This window comes from Cladophialophora immunda (assembly GCF_000835495.1).
Source record: "Cladophialophora immunda strain CBS 83496 unplaced genomic scaffold supercont1.2, whole genome shotgun sequence".
Taxonomy (NCBI): Eukaryota; Fungi; Ascomycota; class Eurotiomycetes; order Chaetothyriales; family Herpotrichiellaceae; genus Cladophialophora; species Cladophialophora immunda.
The window spans coordinates 340,664-359,692 of record NW_015622542.1 but is presented as its reverse complement, the minus strand read 5'-3'; the positions used below and the strand labels follow the sequence as shown (position 1 = coordinate 359,692).

The following is a 19,029-nucleotide window of genomic DNA, read 5'->3' as shown; positions in this document are numbered from 1 at the left end:
GGGGTGTATACCTCCGTCGTCGTGGATGGAGTCGGGGGCGTATCCAGTGGATTCGTAGGTGACGATGGGGCTGGCGAGACGGGCACCGGCGAGGTAGACGCAGAGGTCAGGGTCGTGGAGACTGCCATCTGGGCCTGGACAGGGGAAGCGACCACGAAGAAGAGGACGAGAAGGATGAGCGGTGGAACGCGGTACATGGCCATGGTGAGGGTTGAATAGCGATCGCAAGGTCAGAGTGAAGCAGGATTGAGGGAGCAAGTGAGAAGTCTGAGAAGAAGTTAACACGGATTGGGTGTGATGTGCCTTGAGATGGGTCTCGCAAGTCAATAGCGATGAGTTCGAAGAAGACAAGAGAAGAACAGACTCAGAGGAGAAGGTGAACGAGGAACAATCAACGAGTCCTTGAGTCCTTTTGGGTCGGCGCGTTCACTCTCAGCCAAGGCAACAAAAGGCTTTTGCGAAAAGAAAAACCCCCCCGAAGATGAAGGGTGGCTGAGATGGAACGGGCGCCCTTACCAGGGTACAATGCATCCAACGAAGTAATTGTCAATGGCGAGTTCCTTTTCCCTCTTCATGTTGGAGAAACACAGTGTCGTGAGACATGGACTCGATGGTGACACAGTATAGGACGCCGGTACCCAATGCAGAAGGAAGCAAACAATCACTGAACGTCGAGAAGGAGGAGAAACAGATGGGGAACCTCCGCCATGAAACATCCCGAGATAAGTTCGATGATGCATCTGGTCATCTTCGCCGTCAATGGTAATGCTAACGGGTTCGAGCCTGAGCCTCGTTCCAGATGTGGCATCTGGAGAAAGCGATGTCCAGGTGAATAACAGCTTCCGTCCCCCGAGTCTCTCATGGCTGTGATTGTTCGACAGTCTCGTATGCGAGAAGCAAACAATTGCCGTAACTGGTTGCACAAGCATCCAGCATCATGCACCAGTGTACAGCCGACCCTCAGCATTCCTGTTTTATCTCCTCTCAGAGTTTAGAAGGGATATGAGCCTCCCGCGTCTGGCTCAGCAGCCACTCGACGCCCTTCATCAGATTTTGAATCCATTTCCTGTTGATTGACAGTTGCGGGTACATGGACCACCATAGATGCGGCACGCCAGGATATATTTCCACCTTGACTTGACCGCCGGCCTCTTTGATTTTGTTGCAGTAGAAGAGTGCGCTGTCCCGCCAGATGTCCATCTCGGCGACCTGATAGAACACCGGGCCCAGTCCGGAGTAGTCTGTCCGGGTCAAGGGAGTCACATAGGGATCATGTGCGTCGAAATTGGATATTTCTGGTGGACCTTGAAGTGAGCTTTGGCTTCTAGTTAATATAGCAAGTGTGGACGTTGCTTACTGCCATAGAGGTCGTTCATCTCCCGAGTCGCGACTGGCCCGTTCTTGTACCTTTCCCAACTCCCATGCAACAACTGTTCTGGGAAGAGGACCACCTTGGTCCCTTTTCTGTCCGTGTAGTCGTGGGGGAAGCCGGTACAGATGAAGAGATGTCCTGTGAGAGGGGGATCTAACTTGTCGTCTCTTGCCATGATGGTAGCCATGCACGTCAAATTCCCACCGCCTGACGCGCCGCCAGTGAGAAAGCCTCTGGACAGATCTCCGCCGATCGTTTTCGCATTGACTGATAGCTACCACGGTTCAGCCCATGCGCGAACAGACATGGGGTCAACGTACCCATTTGATGACGTCGTACACATCATAGACGCCAGTGGGATATGACCATTCAGGGGCGAGGCGGTATGCGACACTGACGATGATGATCCCCAGCCTCATGGACAGGAGCCGACAGAGGAACTCCTCGGTGTCGAGTCCACCCATGCACCAGCCTCCGCTGTGCGCATACACCATGACAGGCCGGGGCCCGGGATGTGATTTGGGGCGATAGATCCGAATAGTGACCGAATGCCCGTCGCGGGCGACGACCGACCTGTCTTCTTCTGTCCAGAGGACTTGATCGCCCAAGGTCTGTCGGACGAAAGCGCTCTTCATGAACCGGACGTTGCCTTGGGCGAGGATACGACGCGTTTGAGGCATCTTGTCAATCCGGGGAAGGAAGAATTTCGGCATCCCCTTCTCCCTCCATATCTACCCCAACAACCGCATTAGACAGACATCGCCATGTAGCTGTTTGCGCGGATATACGCACCGCAGCGAGTTCAGGATCTGTCTCCGGAAATGTGGTGTTGCCGTTGTCGGCCATCGCTGTCGGATCCCTGTTCGGTCTTGAGAAGGGGAGAAATATCTGTTGACAGCAGTGTTCCTCAATGGGACTATATATTCAGCTGAGATGGAACGGTGATGGATCTACCGCATGTATAAGCTGACCAGTGGGCGCAACGCCTTACTGGTAAGAACCAAAGAACAGGTACCAGGGCCTCCTTGTAGAGCAATATCGCTGGCGCAGCTTGCGACAATCTTGGGCAAGATATAAGACGACGTGGCCTATAAGCGGCCGCCAGCCCCGAATCCGTAGTTGAATCTGCCATTCTAGGTACCTGAACCTGAGAAAAGCGAGCATAGCAACCAGTAAGACGTCGCTTTGCCCACTCTGGGGCTCATCTTAAAGCCGGTGAGACAGTAATATGGTGGATGGAGACGCCTTACCCCCGAGTCTGAGACCTACCGAGGACGCCATCATAATAAGGGCGCTGCCAACACCGTTGACTCTGGAATACAGTACATGATGTACTGTACTGGCAAAGATACATATTATATTCACACTACAGCTAGCTATCACAAATGCAAGCTAGAGTGTGTTGTCTATCTAGCCACCGATGCAGAATCGGGCCCAGGCCAGGCGATCAAGACTCGGTGCACCGAGGCACCTGCGTGGCTTCAACGGCGCCCAATCGGCCTGATCAACAAATCCTCCATTTTCCGCCACCCCCAGCGACGCTCGCCCAGCTCCTTGCACTCTCATCGTCCCATCCAACGCGGAAACTCAGCTCCAGCCTCCAGATGCTCGAGCCTCGGCTGTTTCGACGGCGTTGCGCCCAATCCGTCCTGTGCCTGAATCCACCGGAAGTGCGCACCCTTCTAATCAACGGATTTGGATGACAGCATCTCGTCAATAGTTCGGCTAATTCTAGATTTCTGCTCTGTATAACAACATCTCCCTCGACCAGTTCCCCGGACAGAGACTGCAATGAGAATTATACCCCGGATTTCGACATTTTGAACGAGTGATTGGGTTGCTGGGTGACGCCTGAGCACAGACAAGAGACAGACACAACACAAGACAGACCAACAGACAAGATGGGCAGTGCTGAACAAGATGTCGAGCTCCAAGACTTCGGGAGCATCTTCAGTCTCGAGGGCAAGGTCGCTGTCGTGAGCGGCGGTTCACGAGGACTGGGCCTGAACGTCGCCTCTGGGTAAGCTACACAAATCCAGCCCTGATTGATTTCAAGTGCACTGATTCCCTGTGTCGATAGATTCATGCAAGCTGGCTGCTCCAAGGTCTACATCACCTCCCGCAAGGCCAAAGCATGTGAAGAAGCCGTCGCGGCCCTCAACGCCCTCCCCAACAAACGACCCGGCGCCGTCGCCATCTCCGTCCCCGCCGACTCGTCCAAAATCTCAGAGATTGAACGTTTGGCCGCCGAGGTCGCAAAGACGACCGACCACGTCGACATCCTGTTCGCAAACGCCGGCGCAAGTTGGGGGGCACCCTTTGAAACACACCCGGAAAACGCTTTCAGCAAGGTCATGGATCTTAATGTCAAGAGCGTCTTCTACACCGTCCAGAAATTCGCCCCGCTCCTCCAGAAGCGGGCGAGCACAGAGAACCCCAGCAGAGTCATTGTGACTGCCAGCGTCGCTGGTATCGGCGTTGGTTCACTCGGCGAAAATGCGACTTTCTCATACTCCGCGTCGAAGGCCGCGGTGATTCATTTGGCCAAGAACCTCGCCGTCGAGCTTGGCCCGCGAGGAATCATCACCAACGCTGTGGCTCCGGGTTTTTACCCGACCAAGATGGCTTCGGGGTTGATGGAATTGCAAGGTGGGCAGGCCGCGTTGGCTGCCGAAGTCCCAAACAAGAGGCTTGGGCGTCCTGAGGATATTGCAGGGTTGGTGGTCTTTTTGAGCAGCCGAGCATCCTCACACATCAACGGTGCCGTCATCACGACCGACGGTGGCGCTGTACTCTCACGGGGCAAGCTATAGAGGGAAAACAACAACGAGTGTATAGAACAGGTTCTTTGCGCATTTCTTTTTTGATGCCAATTTTTGCAGGCGCCAGTGCACAATCATCGCTTCACGGGCGTCAGTCTGATCTTAAGCGGCTGAAGCATCCAAAGAACCTGTTCTGGTGATCAGCAGAAAGAAACAACACTGACCCCAAAACAGACAACTCACGTAGAACCTGGCATCTTCCACCCATGTAGGATGATCCCCATCCAGCTCCATATCAAAATGCCACAGCAACTTTGCAATGACGAGCCGTGCTTCCGTGAGAGCCACCCTGGATGGGCAAAAATCAGCAATGGAACGTTATTGACTGATATAAAGGCAAAACAAAAGGGGAATACTTGCTGCTTGCCAATGCAGTTTCGAGGCCCGAGGCTGAACGGCTTCAGGATCTCGTCGGCCTGTAACCCGGACGGGCCCTTGTCTCCCAGTTCATCCAGCCACCGCTCCGGCCGGAATTCCTTGGGGTTGTCGAAGAAGCGGCCCGATCGGCCCATGTGCCACTGGCCCATTGACACGTAGGTCTGGGAGACGTAAGTGTAAGTCTTTCTTCAGTGAACGGCGGCAGTGACAGTGGCAGGTTGAGGAGGTCTAGGGATGGGTCTTTGGGTCTCGACAACTTACTGCTCCTGGGACCATCTCCCCGGCGATCAGGTGTCCCCCCTTCGGCGTGGTTCGCGGCGTGATGTAGCTGGCGACGGGGAAGATCCTCAGCGACTCGTCGACGGTCGCCCTCAGGTAGGGCAGGGTCGAGGTGGCTCTGATGGTGATGTCCGCGCTGCTCGCGAAGGTCCGCCGAATCTCGCCCTGGAGCTTCTTCATGACGCGCGGCGTCTTGCAGAGGTGGTAGAAGGTCGCGCTCAGGCACGTGCTCGTCGTCTCGGCGCCGCCGCCGACAATGAGCACCGAGTTCGAGGTGACCTCCTCGTGGGTCAGGCGGTTGCCGTCCTTCATCTCGCGCAGCATCAAGCCGACGATGTCGGGCTTCTTCTTGCGCTCCCCGCCGCCTTGGGTGTGGTCGTCGCCCGCCTTTCCTTCTTCCCCCTCCCGATCGAGTCGTTGCTTGACCGCCGCGGTCGCCGCGTGGAAGAAATTGTCCCGCTCCGCCAGCTGCTTCTTGGTCAGCAGCGGCATCAGCATCGCCTGGGTGATGCCGAAGCGGCGGAACTGGTTGAAGATGGTGGCGTTCTTGAGCCCCAGCAGGAGGAAGCTCGGCCAGGGGTGCAGGCGCCGGTTCTTCAGGCAGTCGAACTCCTGGTCCAGGGCCAGCTGGCCGATCACGTCGTTGAGCGTCCAGAGGAACCAGTCGACCATGTTCTGCGAGGACCCCTCGGCGCCGGCGCCGCACACCTGCGTCAGTTGCGTGCAGAGCAGGTCGACGTAGTGCTGCATGACGGGCTCGACCTCCAGGATCCCCGCGGTCGTGAAGGCCGGGTTGGCGAGGCGGCGCAGGCGCGTGTGCTCGGCGTCGCCGGCCATGATCATGCTCTCGGGCATCTTGCGCTCGTCGGCCGGCGGGAAGTGGAAGCGCGTCTTCTGCAGCTGGGGCCGCGTGTTGTAGATCTGGGCCCAGGCTTCTGGGCTCGTGAACGAGAGCTCGTCCGGCGCGATGCGCACGATCGCCCCGTACTGCGTGTGGATGGCGTCGATGCACTGGTACAGGTCGCCGCGAGCCTGGCGCCAGGAAGCCGGGAGGCGCGAGGCTCTCCAGAGCAGCGGCCCTGGGTATTTGGCCAGCGGGTGGAAAGGTGAGACATTGTAGACGAGCCGCAGCAGTGAGTAGCCGATCAGCTAGGGGGAGTGAAAAGATCAGCCCCGACTGTTTTAGTACCCATCTTTGAGATATTCTTCTTTTTCTCAGACCGACTTACCGCACAGACCGTGTATATCCCACACCATAGACCGAGCAGCGCATAGCGCTGGATAGCCTCGGCGGTGACAGTCATCACCACCCGTTGGATCGTGTCAAGAAAGAGATCAATGAAGCCTTTCCAACGCGATCGAGAATATGAACATCGCCCACATGTTCTGAGGATATGTATCACCTGGGATCCCAGCAGGTCGCCAATTACTCGTCACTCCTTAGTGCTTATGATCTGTTGGCCGCCATCGCGGGATGCCTCACGACAAGAGGCACGTTTGTGGGGGCGAAGGATGTGAGCAGTGTGCTGTAGATGCGCACAAGGCCGCAATATACAAGGCTGAATTTTTAGCATTTGCTAGATATTCTCATACTGCCCGTCCTTGTCTTGGTCTTTGCGGTTTTCCTATCTATACAGCCGAAGAAATTCAACCAAAGCCATCATCGCCATTGCCTGGCCGTACGGCATACTGGTCCTTTCGATATCCAGATAATGCTTGAGATCGCTCCCCATGCCCGTTCCGAAGCTGACATCCGATAATTCGCCGTCACTGCTGATTCTCTGGATGACTGCCCTGATGGCCCTCATTGCGACGTCCGTATACTCCTTTGAGATGTACCGTTTGCGGATCGATTTCAGAAGGCCGTACGCGAATCCCGCCGTGGCCGACGCCTCCTGATAACTCCCATCCTGTTCCGCCACGTCGAGCAATGTCCGCCACGTGCCGTTGTCCTCCTGCAAGGCCCTCAGAGCTCTGCACTGTGCCTGCAGCACACCGACTAGATATAGTCTCAAGCCGTCGTCCGGGGCCAAGTCCAAGAGCTCAATGAAGTCCGGGATGGCGATCGTCACCCAACTATTCCCCCGAGCCCATCTCGCCCGCGCAAAGTTATGGCCCAACTCACCGGGCGTCTTGTCGGTGAATTGCCAACCGTGGAAGAAGAGCCCTGTCCGAGGGTCGAAGAGGTACTGGATGTGTAGAAGAAACTGCCGCTTGGCTTCCTCCACATAGGGAGGCCGGCTAAGCAGCTTCCCGATTTTCGCCAGAGGCAGGACGGTCATCATGAGCGTGTCATCCCAGAGCTGGTTGTGGTTCTCTTCAAGGTACGTGATATGCTGCATCCCCCCAAAGGTGGTCCGAGGCAAGTCATGCATTGCCCATTCCGCCCAAGAGTCCAGCCAGGGCTGATAGCTTCGCTCTCTTGTCTCTTCATATAGATATGCGAGAGTAAGAAAGCTTGCCATGGTGTTGATGTTCTTGGTGGTGCCTTCAGCCAGTCGTGCAGCAAACCAGTCTTGCATGGTCCTGAGCGCCAACGGGGAGGATGTGAGGGCGTGATATTGATACAGTCCGTAGAGAGCGACGCCATGGGTCCATTCCCAGTCATTCCACCCTTTGGTGTCAATGATTCGTCCATCGGGCAGCTTCAACAAGAAATGCCCTGTCTCGTCTTTGATATTGACGAGATTGTGGATCAGCAGTTCTATTTTGTCTGAGATGTCTTTGGCACTGAGCCCGTCAACGGTCAGAGGCGACGGCATGCTTTCTCTCCGCTCTGCGTTTATCGAGCAATCCAATGTCCTTCTCCCACGCTTTTTCTATCCTTACCCTGGCTCGTCGAACATCCTTCCTCTGCCGGCCTGAATTGTCCCGAGACGGCTCAACGATAATGATGGTTTCTGCAGCCAAGAATTCAGCGTGAAGTCTTTTCTGGGCTTGCGGGGGATCTTGTAGCCGATGGGGGGGCTGATCGACCTAGCAAGACTGTGGAGATGTCGAGCTTCTCACGAGGTACGCATTGGGGCAATTTCCGGGGGGAGTTCAACGGAACAATCAGCTTTGTCGTAGAACATCCTCCCCCGTCAAGAGATGCCACTGTGCCTTTCGGTTTGATCATCCCCCGAGGCTTTCGTTGGCTTCTGTCCCGAATAGCATCGAGGGCAACATCATATAGAGATATGGTCCACTTCTGGAGGCCTCTGGGGAACGGAGACCATATACCAACCCAGCTGTGGATTTCAAGTCGTTTGCTTGTACAACATTGCCCTCTGCCAACGCACAATGCCCGGCTCAGATCATATTGCTGCCGATGCCACCCTCTCTCCGGAGGCCACCCAGAAAGGTGGATTGGAGAAGCAGGACATCTCTGAGATCGAGAGAGTCGTGTCCGGGGGCAGCGAGCTGCAGAAGGATTTCATCGACTACGACCGTATCGACAAAGACGTCGCCAAGTATGCGAATGCGACGCGCGTCGAGATATCAGAAGAAGAAAACAGGCGCCTGAGACGGATGATTGACAGACGCATTCTTGCTGTCATGGTTCCGACATACTTCCTCCAGGCTCTCGACAAAGGAACCATGTCTTTTGCATCCATCATGGGCATCAGAGAGGACCTCAATCTCCATGCGCAACAGGTGGGTACCCGTCTCAATCTGAGGTGCAGCGATTGACCGCCACTTCCAGTACTCCTGGCTCACGACCTGTATCTACATCGCCGTGCTCATCGTGGAATATCCCACAAACTGGACCATCCAGCGAGTGCCGATAGCGAAGTATCTTGCCTTGAACATTTGTCTCTGGGGCGCCGTCCTTGCTCTCCACTCGGTCGCAAAGAACTTTGCCACGATCGTGGCCTTGAGGACGTTGCTCGGCATTTTCGAGGCCGTCTGTCAACCCAGTTTTCTCATCCTCAGCAGCATGTGGTACAAGCGAGAAGAACAGGCCGAAACCGTGACCTATTGGTATATGATGAAGTAAGTCTCTTCCAACCTGGTATCGGTGATGGCAGGGGTCGAGATGATCATCTGCAATGCTAATGAGATCCCAGTGGTGGCCAACAAATCGTGGGCGGCCTACTGGCGTATTGCTTTACCCAAATTCAGTCTGGGCCTCTGAAATCGTGGCAAGCAATCTTCATCACCTACGGCTGTTTTTCTGTGCTTTGGGGTCTCTTTGTTGCCTGGTGGATGCCTGATTCTCCGATGAAGGCCAAGTGCTTCTCAGAGGAGGACAAGAAGTTGATGGTTGAGCGAGTGAGGAGCAACCAAACAGGACTGCAGAACAAGAAATTCCGTCCAGAGCAGGTCAAGGAAGCATTCCTGGATCCGCAGACGTACTGCTATTGCCTGATCCAGATTTGCACAACGCTCCCCACCTCTGGCCTAGGTGCTTTTGCGAACATCATCATTACAGGTAAGGATGGGGCCGCACATTTGAGGGCTAGAAATACTGACTCCCCGGCAGGGTTCAACTTCACGGTCCTTCAGACACAATTACTTGCCATGGTCCTGGGCGCGGTGATAATCATCATCTTGCTTACTTCGACCTGGCTCGTGAAGAAATTCCATCAGAATTGCTTGGTCATGGGGATTTTTGTCATACCGTGGGACCGACCTACCGATTTTGTCTGTGCGTGGCTAACAAGTTGTTAGATCTTTCGTAGGGACCATTGTTTTGATGAGCGTACAGAACACCGACACTGCGACCAAAGTGGGACTCCTTATCAGCTACTATATCGTGCTCTCATTCTGGGCGGCTCAGACGCTAGCAATGAGCATGATTTCCCGAAATGTCGGCGGGCAGACGAAGAAGTCGATTGTCGTCACCATGAATTTCGTATCCTGGTGTACAGGAAATGCCGTGGGTATGCAAATCTCCTTCACCATTAACATTGACGATAGGGAATAGCTGATTCGGCGAGACCAGGCCCGCAAGTATTCCTATCATACGATGCCCCGCGTTATTTCATTGCCTTCAGCACTCACCTCGGCTGCTACGTTCTTCTTGTCTTGGTGATTGTGTTTCTTTGGTTCCATCTCAAGCGGCAGAATCGGAAGAAGGACGAGCTGGCGTCTGCCGGGATTCGAGAGGCCAAGGATGAGAACTATGTGCATGCTTTCGATGATTTGACGGACCGCGAGAACCCCAACTTCAGATACATTTATTGATGAGAGTGATGGGGGTGAAGGGGAGGAGAGGCTGTGGTTGAAGTTTATAGGCGGCGATCCAATCGACGAATGACCGATAATGCTTTTTGTCTGACCATTAATTGTACCCGAAGTGTGCTGGAGCTACTGTGGAAAGCCGGCCGAATGACGACCAGCAGTGGGGTATACGCAGCGTCAGACGCTAGTATTTAGTGTTGCCCTGTGCAACCCCGTCAATAAAAACATCCAAGTGCTCTGAGCCGCGCACAGGCAACATTGGCATGCAATGAACTCAATCAACCTGATTGTCATCGCATGATGGCGAGCTGCTCGTCTCCAGCATCACCTTCTCTGGACGATGCAGCAGAAATATGCGTTTTCCAACAGTCCTCTCCGCTGTCTCTGCGGCAGCATTCGACTTCTTCTCCATCTCCACATACTCCACCGACAGACACCTCCCAAACTCACGACTATAATTTCTCCGGCGCAGTCTACGATGAAAGCACATCAAACTCGGAGTCAGAAACCATTTCGCAACCAGATCACGGGTATGAGGACAGCATTGAGGATGCCAACCACCGCGTCTTTTCAGGGTGCTCATCGATTTCTTCCTTGCCCACAACAATATCACAGCCGCTGCATTCGAGCGAAGAACAGTATGGCCCTCGAACACCTTCCCAACGCGACTCGCACGGCTTCTATCCCTTTGAACGATCTGGCGGGCCCCGGCCTGCGACGACTTCCCCTAGAAACCTCCGCGAATACCACTCGGCGTTCCGCCATGCCAGCAGTGTCAAAGCGCTGCAGATGAGAGACGAAGTAATGAGTGACACACAGAGTGTCGTAAGACATCATAGACGGACCGGCTCGCAAATGTCATCATACAGTCAGAGAAGTTTGTTTTCGGTTCGGACCTCTCCAACCAAAAGATCAAGCCAGTCTCACCACACATCCCCCTTGAAGGGTGGCACCAATCTCAAGAAGGAATTCCCTCTTATCCTCCTACACTGTACACTACTGCCACCTAACCAACGGTTTCAACCCTCGGCTCAAGAAAGTGCAAACATAGGCGAACTGTTGCCCGAGGAGTACAAAAAGCGTTGGATAGCTCTACGAGATAGACTGGCAGACGTCGAGATCAGTAGCAGAGGTATACTGATTCCCCACCCAAGGGACGACTATGGATTGCTTGAAGAACGACTCCTAGAGAGCTTGGAACTCGAGAAGCCCCGCATCAGACACAATCACTACTTCAACGCCGGTGACAGTAGCGTCGACAGTGGCTTTGAGAGTGGCAGCCTTACCGAAGATGAGGCTGAACTTGATGGGTTGGGTTATCTCAGGTGCCCAGATTGTGGAGGACATCTGCAAGCAGAAGAGGCGAGTCGCAGGTGGGATGTCAAAGTTTTCGCGGCCAATGGCTTGATGCGGGCTGGGGCATGGGCCGCAGCATGGCAAGAGATGGAGAAGGTCGACGTGGAAATTAACATTTGCCTGCCAAAAGAGATCTGTCAGGAACTCGAGGCAAAACTTGCATTCGGTGACGACGCGCACATGCCAACAAGCCAGCTGGAACCCAATGACACATTTATGGACCATGACATGGCGAGTTCTCGCGAACGAGAAGTATACGGCGACTTGGGAAGACTTGAGAGTGAGACAGATACGAGCAGCTTCGAAAAGCAACCCCCTGTGGAATTCGAGCCTGTGTATCCACCGCCTCGCCCACCTTCTTTTGAGCAGGATGCACAGGCCCCGCCGGCAGTTTATGGCGGACGATTCAGCACAGAGAGTAGAAATGTCCTGGTGGGCGTGCTGAGCTTCTTGGTATTGCTGTTTGCTCTGGCAGGCAGGCAAGGAGCTCAGAAACCGAACCCTGTCCCGACCTCGCAGGTTACTACGCAATTGACAGAATTCCTCACCACTACAGTCACGACAACGAGCATTGCCATCTCAACAGCGACTGTGACTGCAGCCTCTGTCAATACACAGCTTGGTCAAGCGTGCCCTGTGTCAGAAGATGCGCATAGTTTGATGGTGGTGTCAACCGAAACCCTGACAGAACTACCCACCGCAACGAATTTGTCTAGTCCGCCGGCGGAACGTACGCAGGGAGACACAAGCGATACAGACATGCAGCAGAGCGCGGAGCTAGAAGACAGCGAGACTGGTTCCCACTTGGCAGCCGAACAAGAGGGCCCAGAAACGAGCCCTTGGCTAGGTCTAGACTCTGCTGATACGGTCAGATAGGGAGGCAGGCACCGCAGGCTATGTAAGGGACTCCAGACGATGATATCTTTTGGGGACATATCAACCGAGACCTGTGTTTGAAGAGGCTCCCATTGGCCAGGTCCGGGATTTTCGTCGCAGCACAGAATGCGACTGTGGCCGGAGATACCGAATGGGTTAGGGATGATTACGTACGGTTTGAGCCGGGGCTGTCTGTCTGCCAACAGTGCCAACAATGGCGGCTGACCATGATGATGTGAATGTCGAAAGCGTTTTGGAAGCAAGCGTCTGGCGTGATTTGATGACAGGTGGGATTGGCAAAACATGTGTGTGGCATTGTTTGATTCTTCTTTTTTTTTTGGGTGGGCGGCAGCTCAGCTTGGCGTCCTCGCATGGCCCGTTCTCGCCCGACGCACAGACTCTGTAATATAGCCAGCGAGCCAGATGGAAGGATGACTTCTGATCCCCTAATCAGTCATCCCGGCGCCTTGACCGTATCCCCACCAGGGCATTAAAGGCTGCTGCCGCGGAAGTGAGCGATTGAATACGTGATTTAGACAACCCAACTGGAATACTACGTACTACAAGTAGGGTAATCAGACGAGCTGAAGAGCAACACCCAGTTGCCCGAACGAGGCTGTGTCCAGCTCCAGCTCCAGCTCCAGAATGCAGAATCGGGGTCAGCTGGAAGGGACAAATGAGCCTGCCCTTTTCCCTTTCGTGTCCTCTCTTCTCAGCTCGCGCACACACGCCGCGCTCTGACTGCAGTAATAATCATTATCAGCATCACCGTGGCTTTTTTGCTTTTTTCGGCAACATAAGGCTGAGCGGGACAGCAACAGGCGTTGAGCCCCCAGTCAAAATTGGCGCAATTTTCCGGGTAATCTAAACGCTTGCCGAATCGGTCCGGGAATGGAACTCGTTGGCCAGAAACGTTCAAAGGGCCCCCCCTGAATACCAACGGTCAGTCGGCAGGCTGAAAAAAAATATATATATATAATATCATTGTTATCTTGCATCTCGTCACCCTCCCAAGATAAAGGATTTTCTCAGTCTCAGGTCTCTGCTCTCGTGTTGGCTCATCTATATCCGCCACAACATTCCTGCGGAGCAACGCGACATCTCAACTTACCACTCGTCGAGGTCCAACTCGCAGCATCGTGGTATCGACCAGATGGCGGCGCCAAGGCTTTTTGACCTTCCCCTGGAGATCCGTCTGGAGATCTACCGTTTGGTATTTGGTCATGCAAAAGTGGTTGTTGAGGCAAAGAGCGAAGATGAGAGTGGCGCTCTCCTGCCCCAGCTGGCAGAGTTCGGGAACCACTCGCCAAGGTCGTCCCAGCTCTTGAGAGTCAACAAGACGATCCTCCTCGAAGCCCGGCCCATCCTCTATGCCAACACGGTCTTCCATATCATCCACCATGCCTTTGCCGGAAAGTTGCCAACTCGGATCACCGACGGTCATCCATGTGCGCCGCATATCAAGCACCTGGTTTGGCAGCTGGATTGTGACATGCTGAAACACTTTTACCCTGAAGATCTTCAACTTGACCTTGGCGAAGTGGCTCGATGGAGCAGCCTCGAAATACGATGTCGAGCCGAGACGTGGCGGAATTCATTTCTGGGCGAATGGTGTGATCGCGAGGCTTTTGTGAGAGGCAGAGCTCAGGTCTTGGAGTATGCCCAAGTATTTCACCATGCCATGCGCCACCGTAGTGGAGGGAGGCTTACCTTTGCTGAGGACCGGAGTCAACTGGGAAGGGGACGTATCATCCTGAGACTGAGCAGCGGCCGGGTGAATTCAGTACAGCAGCAGTCTGTGGATGAACTCTTGATCATCGCCACCCCTTGATCCAACCGCTTGGCCGATTACAATCCAATGCACCAGCGTGCTGGGCTACAGAGAATCAGCATGCTTGTCGAGGCGACAACGAAGTGTTTCACTTTTGGTCGATGGTTCTGGTCAAAGTATGCCTTCTCCATCGAAGCGAGACTGCAACCTGCAAAGCAAAAAAAGAGGTCAGGCGAGTCGCCGCCGACACATACCACTGCGGGATTGAACCGCGTCCGTCATCTTTTTGGCCTTACTTGCCCGCTGAATCTAGGGACTTAGGGTACGCCGACGTCTCTCTCGCACCCAGATCTCGATCGGACGGCTTGCTGAAGTGTTTGGACAACTTCGCAGCTGGGGTGGGCAAGCAAGGCCAGTCAGGGCCGTGTGATGGTATGATTGATTAGAGGGCTCTTGGGGCCTGCCTAGTCAAGGAAGGACTAGCGATTGATGCAGTGGTCAGAAGCCCCTGGGAACATGGTTGACTGCAAGACTTGGAAGGTTTGGAGCCCAGTTCCAGGTGTGCAGATTGGCTCGAGGCGTCCAAGCGATGGCATCGATCTCCGAAGTTTGGTCTGAGGGCAGACCCCGACGGTGGGCTGGGGCGTTAGCTGCTGGGCATTGTTAGACGGTGGGACCATCTCTACAGCCAATGTCTGGTACCTCTGTGGAAGTATCTGCACCGTTCACCTACAAGGGAATGGTGCAGCCCACGGCACCAGAGGTACGAGGAGAGAAGTACCTCGGACAGCGGGCAACGGGCAAAGGAGAGACTGACGTGGTGCGGCAGTCGCCGATCGCACACAAAGCTGAGCACCAGTCCGCAGAAGCCATTGGCAGGAAATGGCGGGTTGACAGTGACGCAAGAGAATCCGGATCGGCCAGGCGCCTGTTGGTCAGAGGAGCGTCTGCCTAGCGTGCCCAGCCCGTGCTAGTCCCTGTACGGACTCGCTAGGAACTGTTGAGTCCCAGTACGTCAGACCCACCTCCACGTTTCTCTCCTGGTGGCCCCCCCCCCAGCTGCTGGTTCTCTCCCATCTCCCATCTCCCATCTCCCATCGTGCCATCTCCCAACCATCGGCCACCTTCCATTTTCCCGCCATGCATTCGTCTATCAAAGTCGCGGTGAAAAAGCTCACTTGCAATCTCGAGTGACCCTCTTCTAGAGCTGCCCTTTCGGGCTCTGGTCCTGAGCCCTGGCGAGAGGGGCGCCTGTGGATTTCTTCAACCCCCAAAGCCCTTTCTCACCTGGTCCGAGCTTTGGTCAGTGCCGTCATAGATGCCCCCTTTCAGCCATGGTCACTTATCAAAGTTTTTTCTGGCTGTTCCATTTACCACCTGTAACCATGTCACATCTCATCAGTCCATTGCCCTTGACTCTCGCTTTTGGACTCGCTTTGATGATGTTTCCGTGACATTTCTCTGGGAGACCTGAGAGATCGACCCAACAGGGGCGGGGGAATGGGCCCCCATCTGGAGTTTGAAGCTCATCAAAGAGGAGAAAAGGGTGTGCCAATCATCGTACCACCCGTAAATCACCACAGTGACTAGTACCCAATACCCAATAATATGGTAGTCGGCAGTAGTGCGATTGATTACGAGTCACAAGTACGGAGTACTCCATACTCTGGGGGGACTTGCTTGTTCGTATCGCATGGGTATGTCTGCATGTACCGACAGTGGTAGTGGTAATTTCAGCCTTGGTGGTGATGGGGGTGAGGGCGGAGGCGGAGGCGTCGGTGTTGGTGTTGGTGTTTTGGTTGTTGCAGTGCGTCCATTCTTAGCTCTTGCTCATCACCAATGAAGTGATTCTCAATCCTTGCAAGACCAACAAACTTGTGGCTTTTTTCCATCCTCCCCCCTCGTTTTGTTTCTCTCTCTGCGTTTGGCTCATGTTTGTTTCCGTTCCCTCTGGTATCCCGGCGGACAACCCTGTTCCCTACGGCCGCCGTCAATGGTGAATTGCACACCCTCCAATTTAAAGGGCTTGCATGGCTCGCGCTGCAACAGATCAGCTACTAACTGTTGTCGGTTACCCTGTGTAACCGGCCATCCAATCCCTCTGGTCCCTTTGGGTCCCTTTGGTCACTTTGTTCACTTTGGTCACTTTTGGCTCGACTTCTGGTCAGCTCGTCCTGGCTCTACCCCGCAATAACGGCGACTCTCTCGTCATGTCAGTGTGTCTCCTTCGCCCGCCGTGCTCGTTACTTCGGTCCTAGGTCTTGCAAAGTACCTCGTCTCTTCCATTCCCCTCCTTCCCACGCCCACCGTCACCCACGGCAGTACATGGTCACCAGGTATCGAGCCGTCGAGTCTCCTCTCCTAGTCACCGAACCTACCTCAGACCTGCCCCGTACTTTCTGTCGTTGCGCGGACTACTTGGAATAGACCACATGCGCACCAGTAGTGACGGGAGGAGTCTGCAAGGAAACTTGTTCACCATCATCTGACCCACTGCAGGGTGCAACGCACCCAGTCAGCCTCATCAACACGAGTCGCTAAGTATCTCGACCTGCTTTGTTTGCACACTGCAACCTGTTACCCCGTATCGCACCCCCTTCTGCCACCCTTTGATTCCCTCCGCGCACCCTGACACGCCCCCTCTTTTTTTTTTCTTCTCTCTCTCTCTCTTGCTTTCTTTCTTTGGTTCCTCTTGGTCCCCTCCGCTCGTTGATCCCTCCGGCACATCGAACAAGCCTCGTGTCTCCACCTCCACCTCGTTCACCACCATCACCAACCCCGGTCATGCAAGCGCTGCCGCTACGGTCATGGCATGTGCCTTGACCCTTCCTCATTTGATGCTTCCCAACGCCTCACGAGACCGTTGACAACATTGAGTATCTACAGACGCCCACTCGATCGAGAAGGCAAAAGCTAACAACGACGTAAAAACAAAAAGTGACTCGTCTACTTTTCTTCTGGTCCATCCATTGCCTCCTCCCTGGCTCTCCCTTGCAGGAACCCCCCCGCCCTCCCTTTACCTCTTCCGCTCTAATGGACTTGTACTGCTCGTGCAGTCCATGTCAATCCTGCCTTTCTGCTTGCTTCATCTAGTCGCTTTTTGCTGTCCGGTGTACATGAACGACTCCCTGCTACTTCCGGCCATTGCTCCCCAGTGTCTGGCCCATCTCTGATCCAACCCTCCCTCCCCCCTAGGCTCTGAACGCCAGACACGTCTTGTCACCGCTCCTCTAGTGGCGGAACACCACCAAGGACCTGGACAAAGTGGTACATATGATCGACGACCCTTCCAGTCTCCTCCTTTCCTGGTCCCTCTGCTCAGGCCCGATGCAAGCAAAACTGGAACCAGAAACTAAAAGTCTAATCTCTCCCAGACGACGTGCAGAGGCGAGACAAATCAGATAAAGGAGCAGGAGCCCTCTCTCAAAACCTGCACCGTTGTCGCACCGCCTCTTCGCTACTGTCCCGCTCTTTCCTCCCTCTTGCGTGGGATTTGCCCGAGCTGATTGGCCTCATTTGGCCTTGTTGCACTTCCTCCCCGACCGCTGGTCACACCTCCTTCCCGCTCGCTCACTCACTCTATTCCCAGTCTCAGCCACGCTGGCGCCTGTCTGAAAGCACCGTGCAAGCTTAGCTCCTGCATCCTCGCAGCTCCCGCTGCTGTGTGACGTTTGCTGTCTTTGATCCAAATACACTTGCCTACCTCTCCTAGCAGCTGGTGCCTCGCGTGGCTGGCCTTGACTTCAAGGGGACATTCCTAGCCCAGAACAAGACTCGACCATGCCGACGGCAACTTCGATTCAAATTCATTTCTACTAAGCAGATACACCTCCGTCACCATGTCGTAAGTTCTCTTGTCCCGAGTGGTACATTGGAAATTGCACCAAAGGGCTTTGCTTGGTGCTCCAGCCTGGACGGCTACTCTTCCGGACTTCATTTCTATGTCTTGACCTCACCGGCCCGAGTCTGACCTCCCCATCGTATCAGATCACCCCCTCCAGCCAAAAAGCAAAAGCAGTTCGCTTCCACCACGTCTTCTCACACTAACAAAGAGGTACCAGCGCCTCAGGCGCCGCTGGCACCCAGACCCAATGCCGACCTGCTTCACCCGCCAGCTTCTCCCCCAAATCCACGCAAGCGACGGGCATCACACAGTCCGAAGCTAAACACACTTCCTCCAGGTACGGCTTTGCCCCTGGAGCCCATACCATCAAATGCCCATCTGCCCGCGTCGCTAGCGGACGAGGCGGGCAAGAAGCGCGGGCGGACCAACACGCCGTGGACTGCCCAGGAGGAACAGCGGTTGAAGCGAATGCGTGATGCCGGGCACAGCTGGAGTGAGATTGCAAAGGTAGTTCTCTGGCTGGCCTCCACTTGGGCTTCTCTTTTGCTAATCCACGACAGGCTTTCCCTGCACGAACTGAAGGCAGCGTGAAAAAACACTGGTACAAGGTAAAGCGTGGGTCAACACGAGCTGGGTTGTTTCTGACGGAGTCCTTCAGGATATGCACTATGCCGAATTTGCCGAAGATGAGGTACGTATGCGGGACAGTGCTTCAACTTTCTTGATCTAAACCGAATGCCTACAGTCGGCAGCACTTCGCGAAGCTATTAAAGAATACGAAGCGAACAAGTGGAAAGCGATCGGGCAGAAGCTCGGCAAGCCAGCCAAGGTCAGTATCTGGTCGTGGTCCAACTCAGACCCGAGCTCAATCTAGTTTACTCTAGGCATGCGAACAATACGCCAAGGAGCACTTCAAGAATGGCTGATACCCGTCCACGCCGTTTACATCGAGCTGAAGCGCCGGCGTTGGAAGGTATTCGGACAATCTTAATCTCACTGGCTTTGCTGGGTTGCCGGGCTGTGTTGGGTCGAGGGTATCAGTTGGAAGGGGTGTTTTCTTGCTGCTGGAAGGACAGACACAGACTGCATGGCCACATTGATAGCAAAATCGCGATTCTGTTGGGATAGAGCCTCGAGGGACAGAGACGACTAGGACGTAATACCA

At 54.5% G+C, this 19,029-nt stretch overlaps 5 protein-coding genes across 5 annotated transcripts; 3 read left to right on the top strand and 2 right to left on the bottom strand.

Moving 5' to 3' along the window:
* Positions 1–502: 502 nt before the first annotated feature.
* On the bottom strand, positions 503–2,627 carry PV07_02508 (uncharacterized protein). The gene is made up of 4 exons (XM_016389122.1): positions 2,165–2,627; positions 1,693–2,103; positions 1,358–1,646; positions 503–1,295 (listed from the first exon to the last, which is right to left on the bottom strand). The coding sequence occupies exons 1-4, from the start codon at positions 2,216–2,218 to the stop codon at positions 985–987; spliced, it is 1,065 nt and encodes a 354-aa protein (XP_016251024.1). The 5' UTR covers positions 2,219–2,627; the 3' UTR covers positions 503–984.
* Positions 2,628–2,888: 261 nt separating this feature from the next.
* Positions 2,889–4,462, top strand: PV07_02507 (uncharacterized protein). Its single transcript, XM_016389121.1, has 2 exons — positions 2,889–3,392; positions 3,453–4,462. Exons 1-2 carry the CDS (start codon positions 3,274–3,276, stop codon positions 4,183–4,185), a joined length of 852 nt encoding a protein of 283 aa, XP_016251023.1. The 5' UTR covers positions 2,889–3,273; the 3' UTR covers positions 4,186–4,462.
* PV07_02506 (uncharacterized protein) lies at positions 3,619–6,230 on the bottom strand. Its single transcript, XM_016389120.1, has 5 exons — positions 6,081–6,230; positions 4,834–6,000; positions 4,555–4,733; positions 4,378–4,483; positions 3,619–4,322 (listed from the first exon to the last, which is right to left on the bottom strand). Exons 1-5 carry the CDS (start codon positions 6,153–6,155, stop codon positions 4,269–4,271), a joined length of 1,581 nt encoding a protein of 526 aa, XP_016251022.1. The 5' UTR covers positions 6,156–6,230; the 3' UTR covers positions 3,619–4,268.
* Positions 6,231–10,271: 4,041 nt separating this feature from the next.
* PV07_02505 (uncharacterized protein) lies at positions 10,272–12,774 on the top strand. Its single transcript, XM_016389119.1, has one exon. The coding sequence runs from the start codon at positions 10,315–10,317 to the stop codon at positions 12,247–12,249; it is 1,935 nt and encodes a 644-aa protein (XP_016251021.1). The 5' UTR covers positions 10,272–10,314; the 3' UTR covers positions 12,250–12,774.
* Positions 12,775–13,195: 421 nt separating this feature from the next.
* On the top strand, positions 13,196–15,277 carry PV07_02504 (uncharacterized protein). The gene has a single exon (XM_016389118.1). The coding sequence runs from the start codon at positions 13,403–13,405 to the stop codon at positions 14,078–14,080; it is 678 nt and encodes a 225-aa protein (XP_016251020.1). The 5' UTR covers positions 13,196–13,402; the 3' UTR covers positions 14,081–15,277.
* The last annotated feature ends 3,752 nt before the right edge of the window (positions 15,278–19,029 follow it).

Bases quoted from the DNA above. Each gene is read 5' to 3' on its own strand.
- PV07_02508 (XM_016389122.1), bottom strand. From the start codon at position 2,218: ATGGCCGACAACGGCAACACCACATTTCCGGAGACAGATCCTGAACTC. The intron at 2,104-2,164 runs GTGCGTATATCC...TTGTTGGGGTAG, and splicing joins CAGATCCTGAACTCGCTGCG to ATATGGAGGGAGAAGGGGAT. The intron at 1,647-1,692 runs GTACGTTGACCC...GAACCGTGGTAG, and splicing joins TGTACGACGTCATCAAATGG to CTATCAGTCAATGCGAAAAC.
- PV07_02507 (XM_016389121.1), top strand. From the start codon at position 3,274: ATGGGCAGTGCTGAACAAGATGTCGAGCTCCAAGACTTCGGGAGCATC. The intron at 3,393-3,452 runs GTAAGCTACACA...CTGTGTCGATAG, and splicing joins GGCCTGAACGTCGCCTCTGG to ATTCATGCAAGCTGGCTGCT.
- PV07_02506 (XM_016389120.1), bottom strand. From the start codon at position 6,155: ATGACTGTCACCGCCGAGGCTATCCAGCGCTATGCGCTGCTCGGTCTA. The intron at 4,734-4,833 runs GTAAGTTGTCGA...TACGTCTCCCAG, and splicing joins GGGAGATGGTCCCAGGAGCA to ACCTACGTGTCAATGGGCCA. The intron at 4,484-4,554 runs GCAAGTATTCCC...TTGCCCATCCAG, and splicing joins CGAAACTGCATTGGCAAGCA to GGTGGCTCTCACGGAAGCAC.
- PV07_02505 (XM_016389119.1), top strand. From the start codon at position 10,315: ATGATGGCGAGCTGCTCGTCTCCAGCATCACCTTCTCTGGACGATGCA.
- PV07_02504 (XM_016389118.1), top strand. From the start codon at position 13,403: ATGGCGGCGCCAAGGCTTTTTGACCTTCCCCTGGAGATCCGTCTGGAG.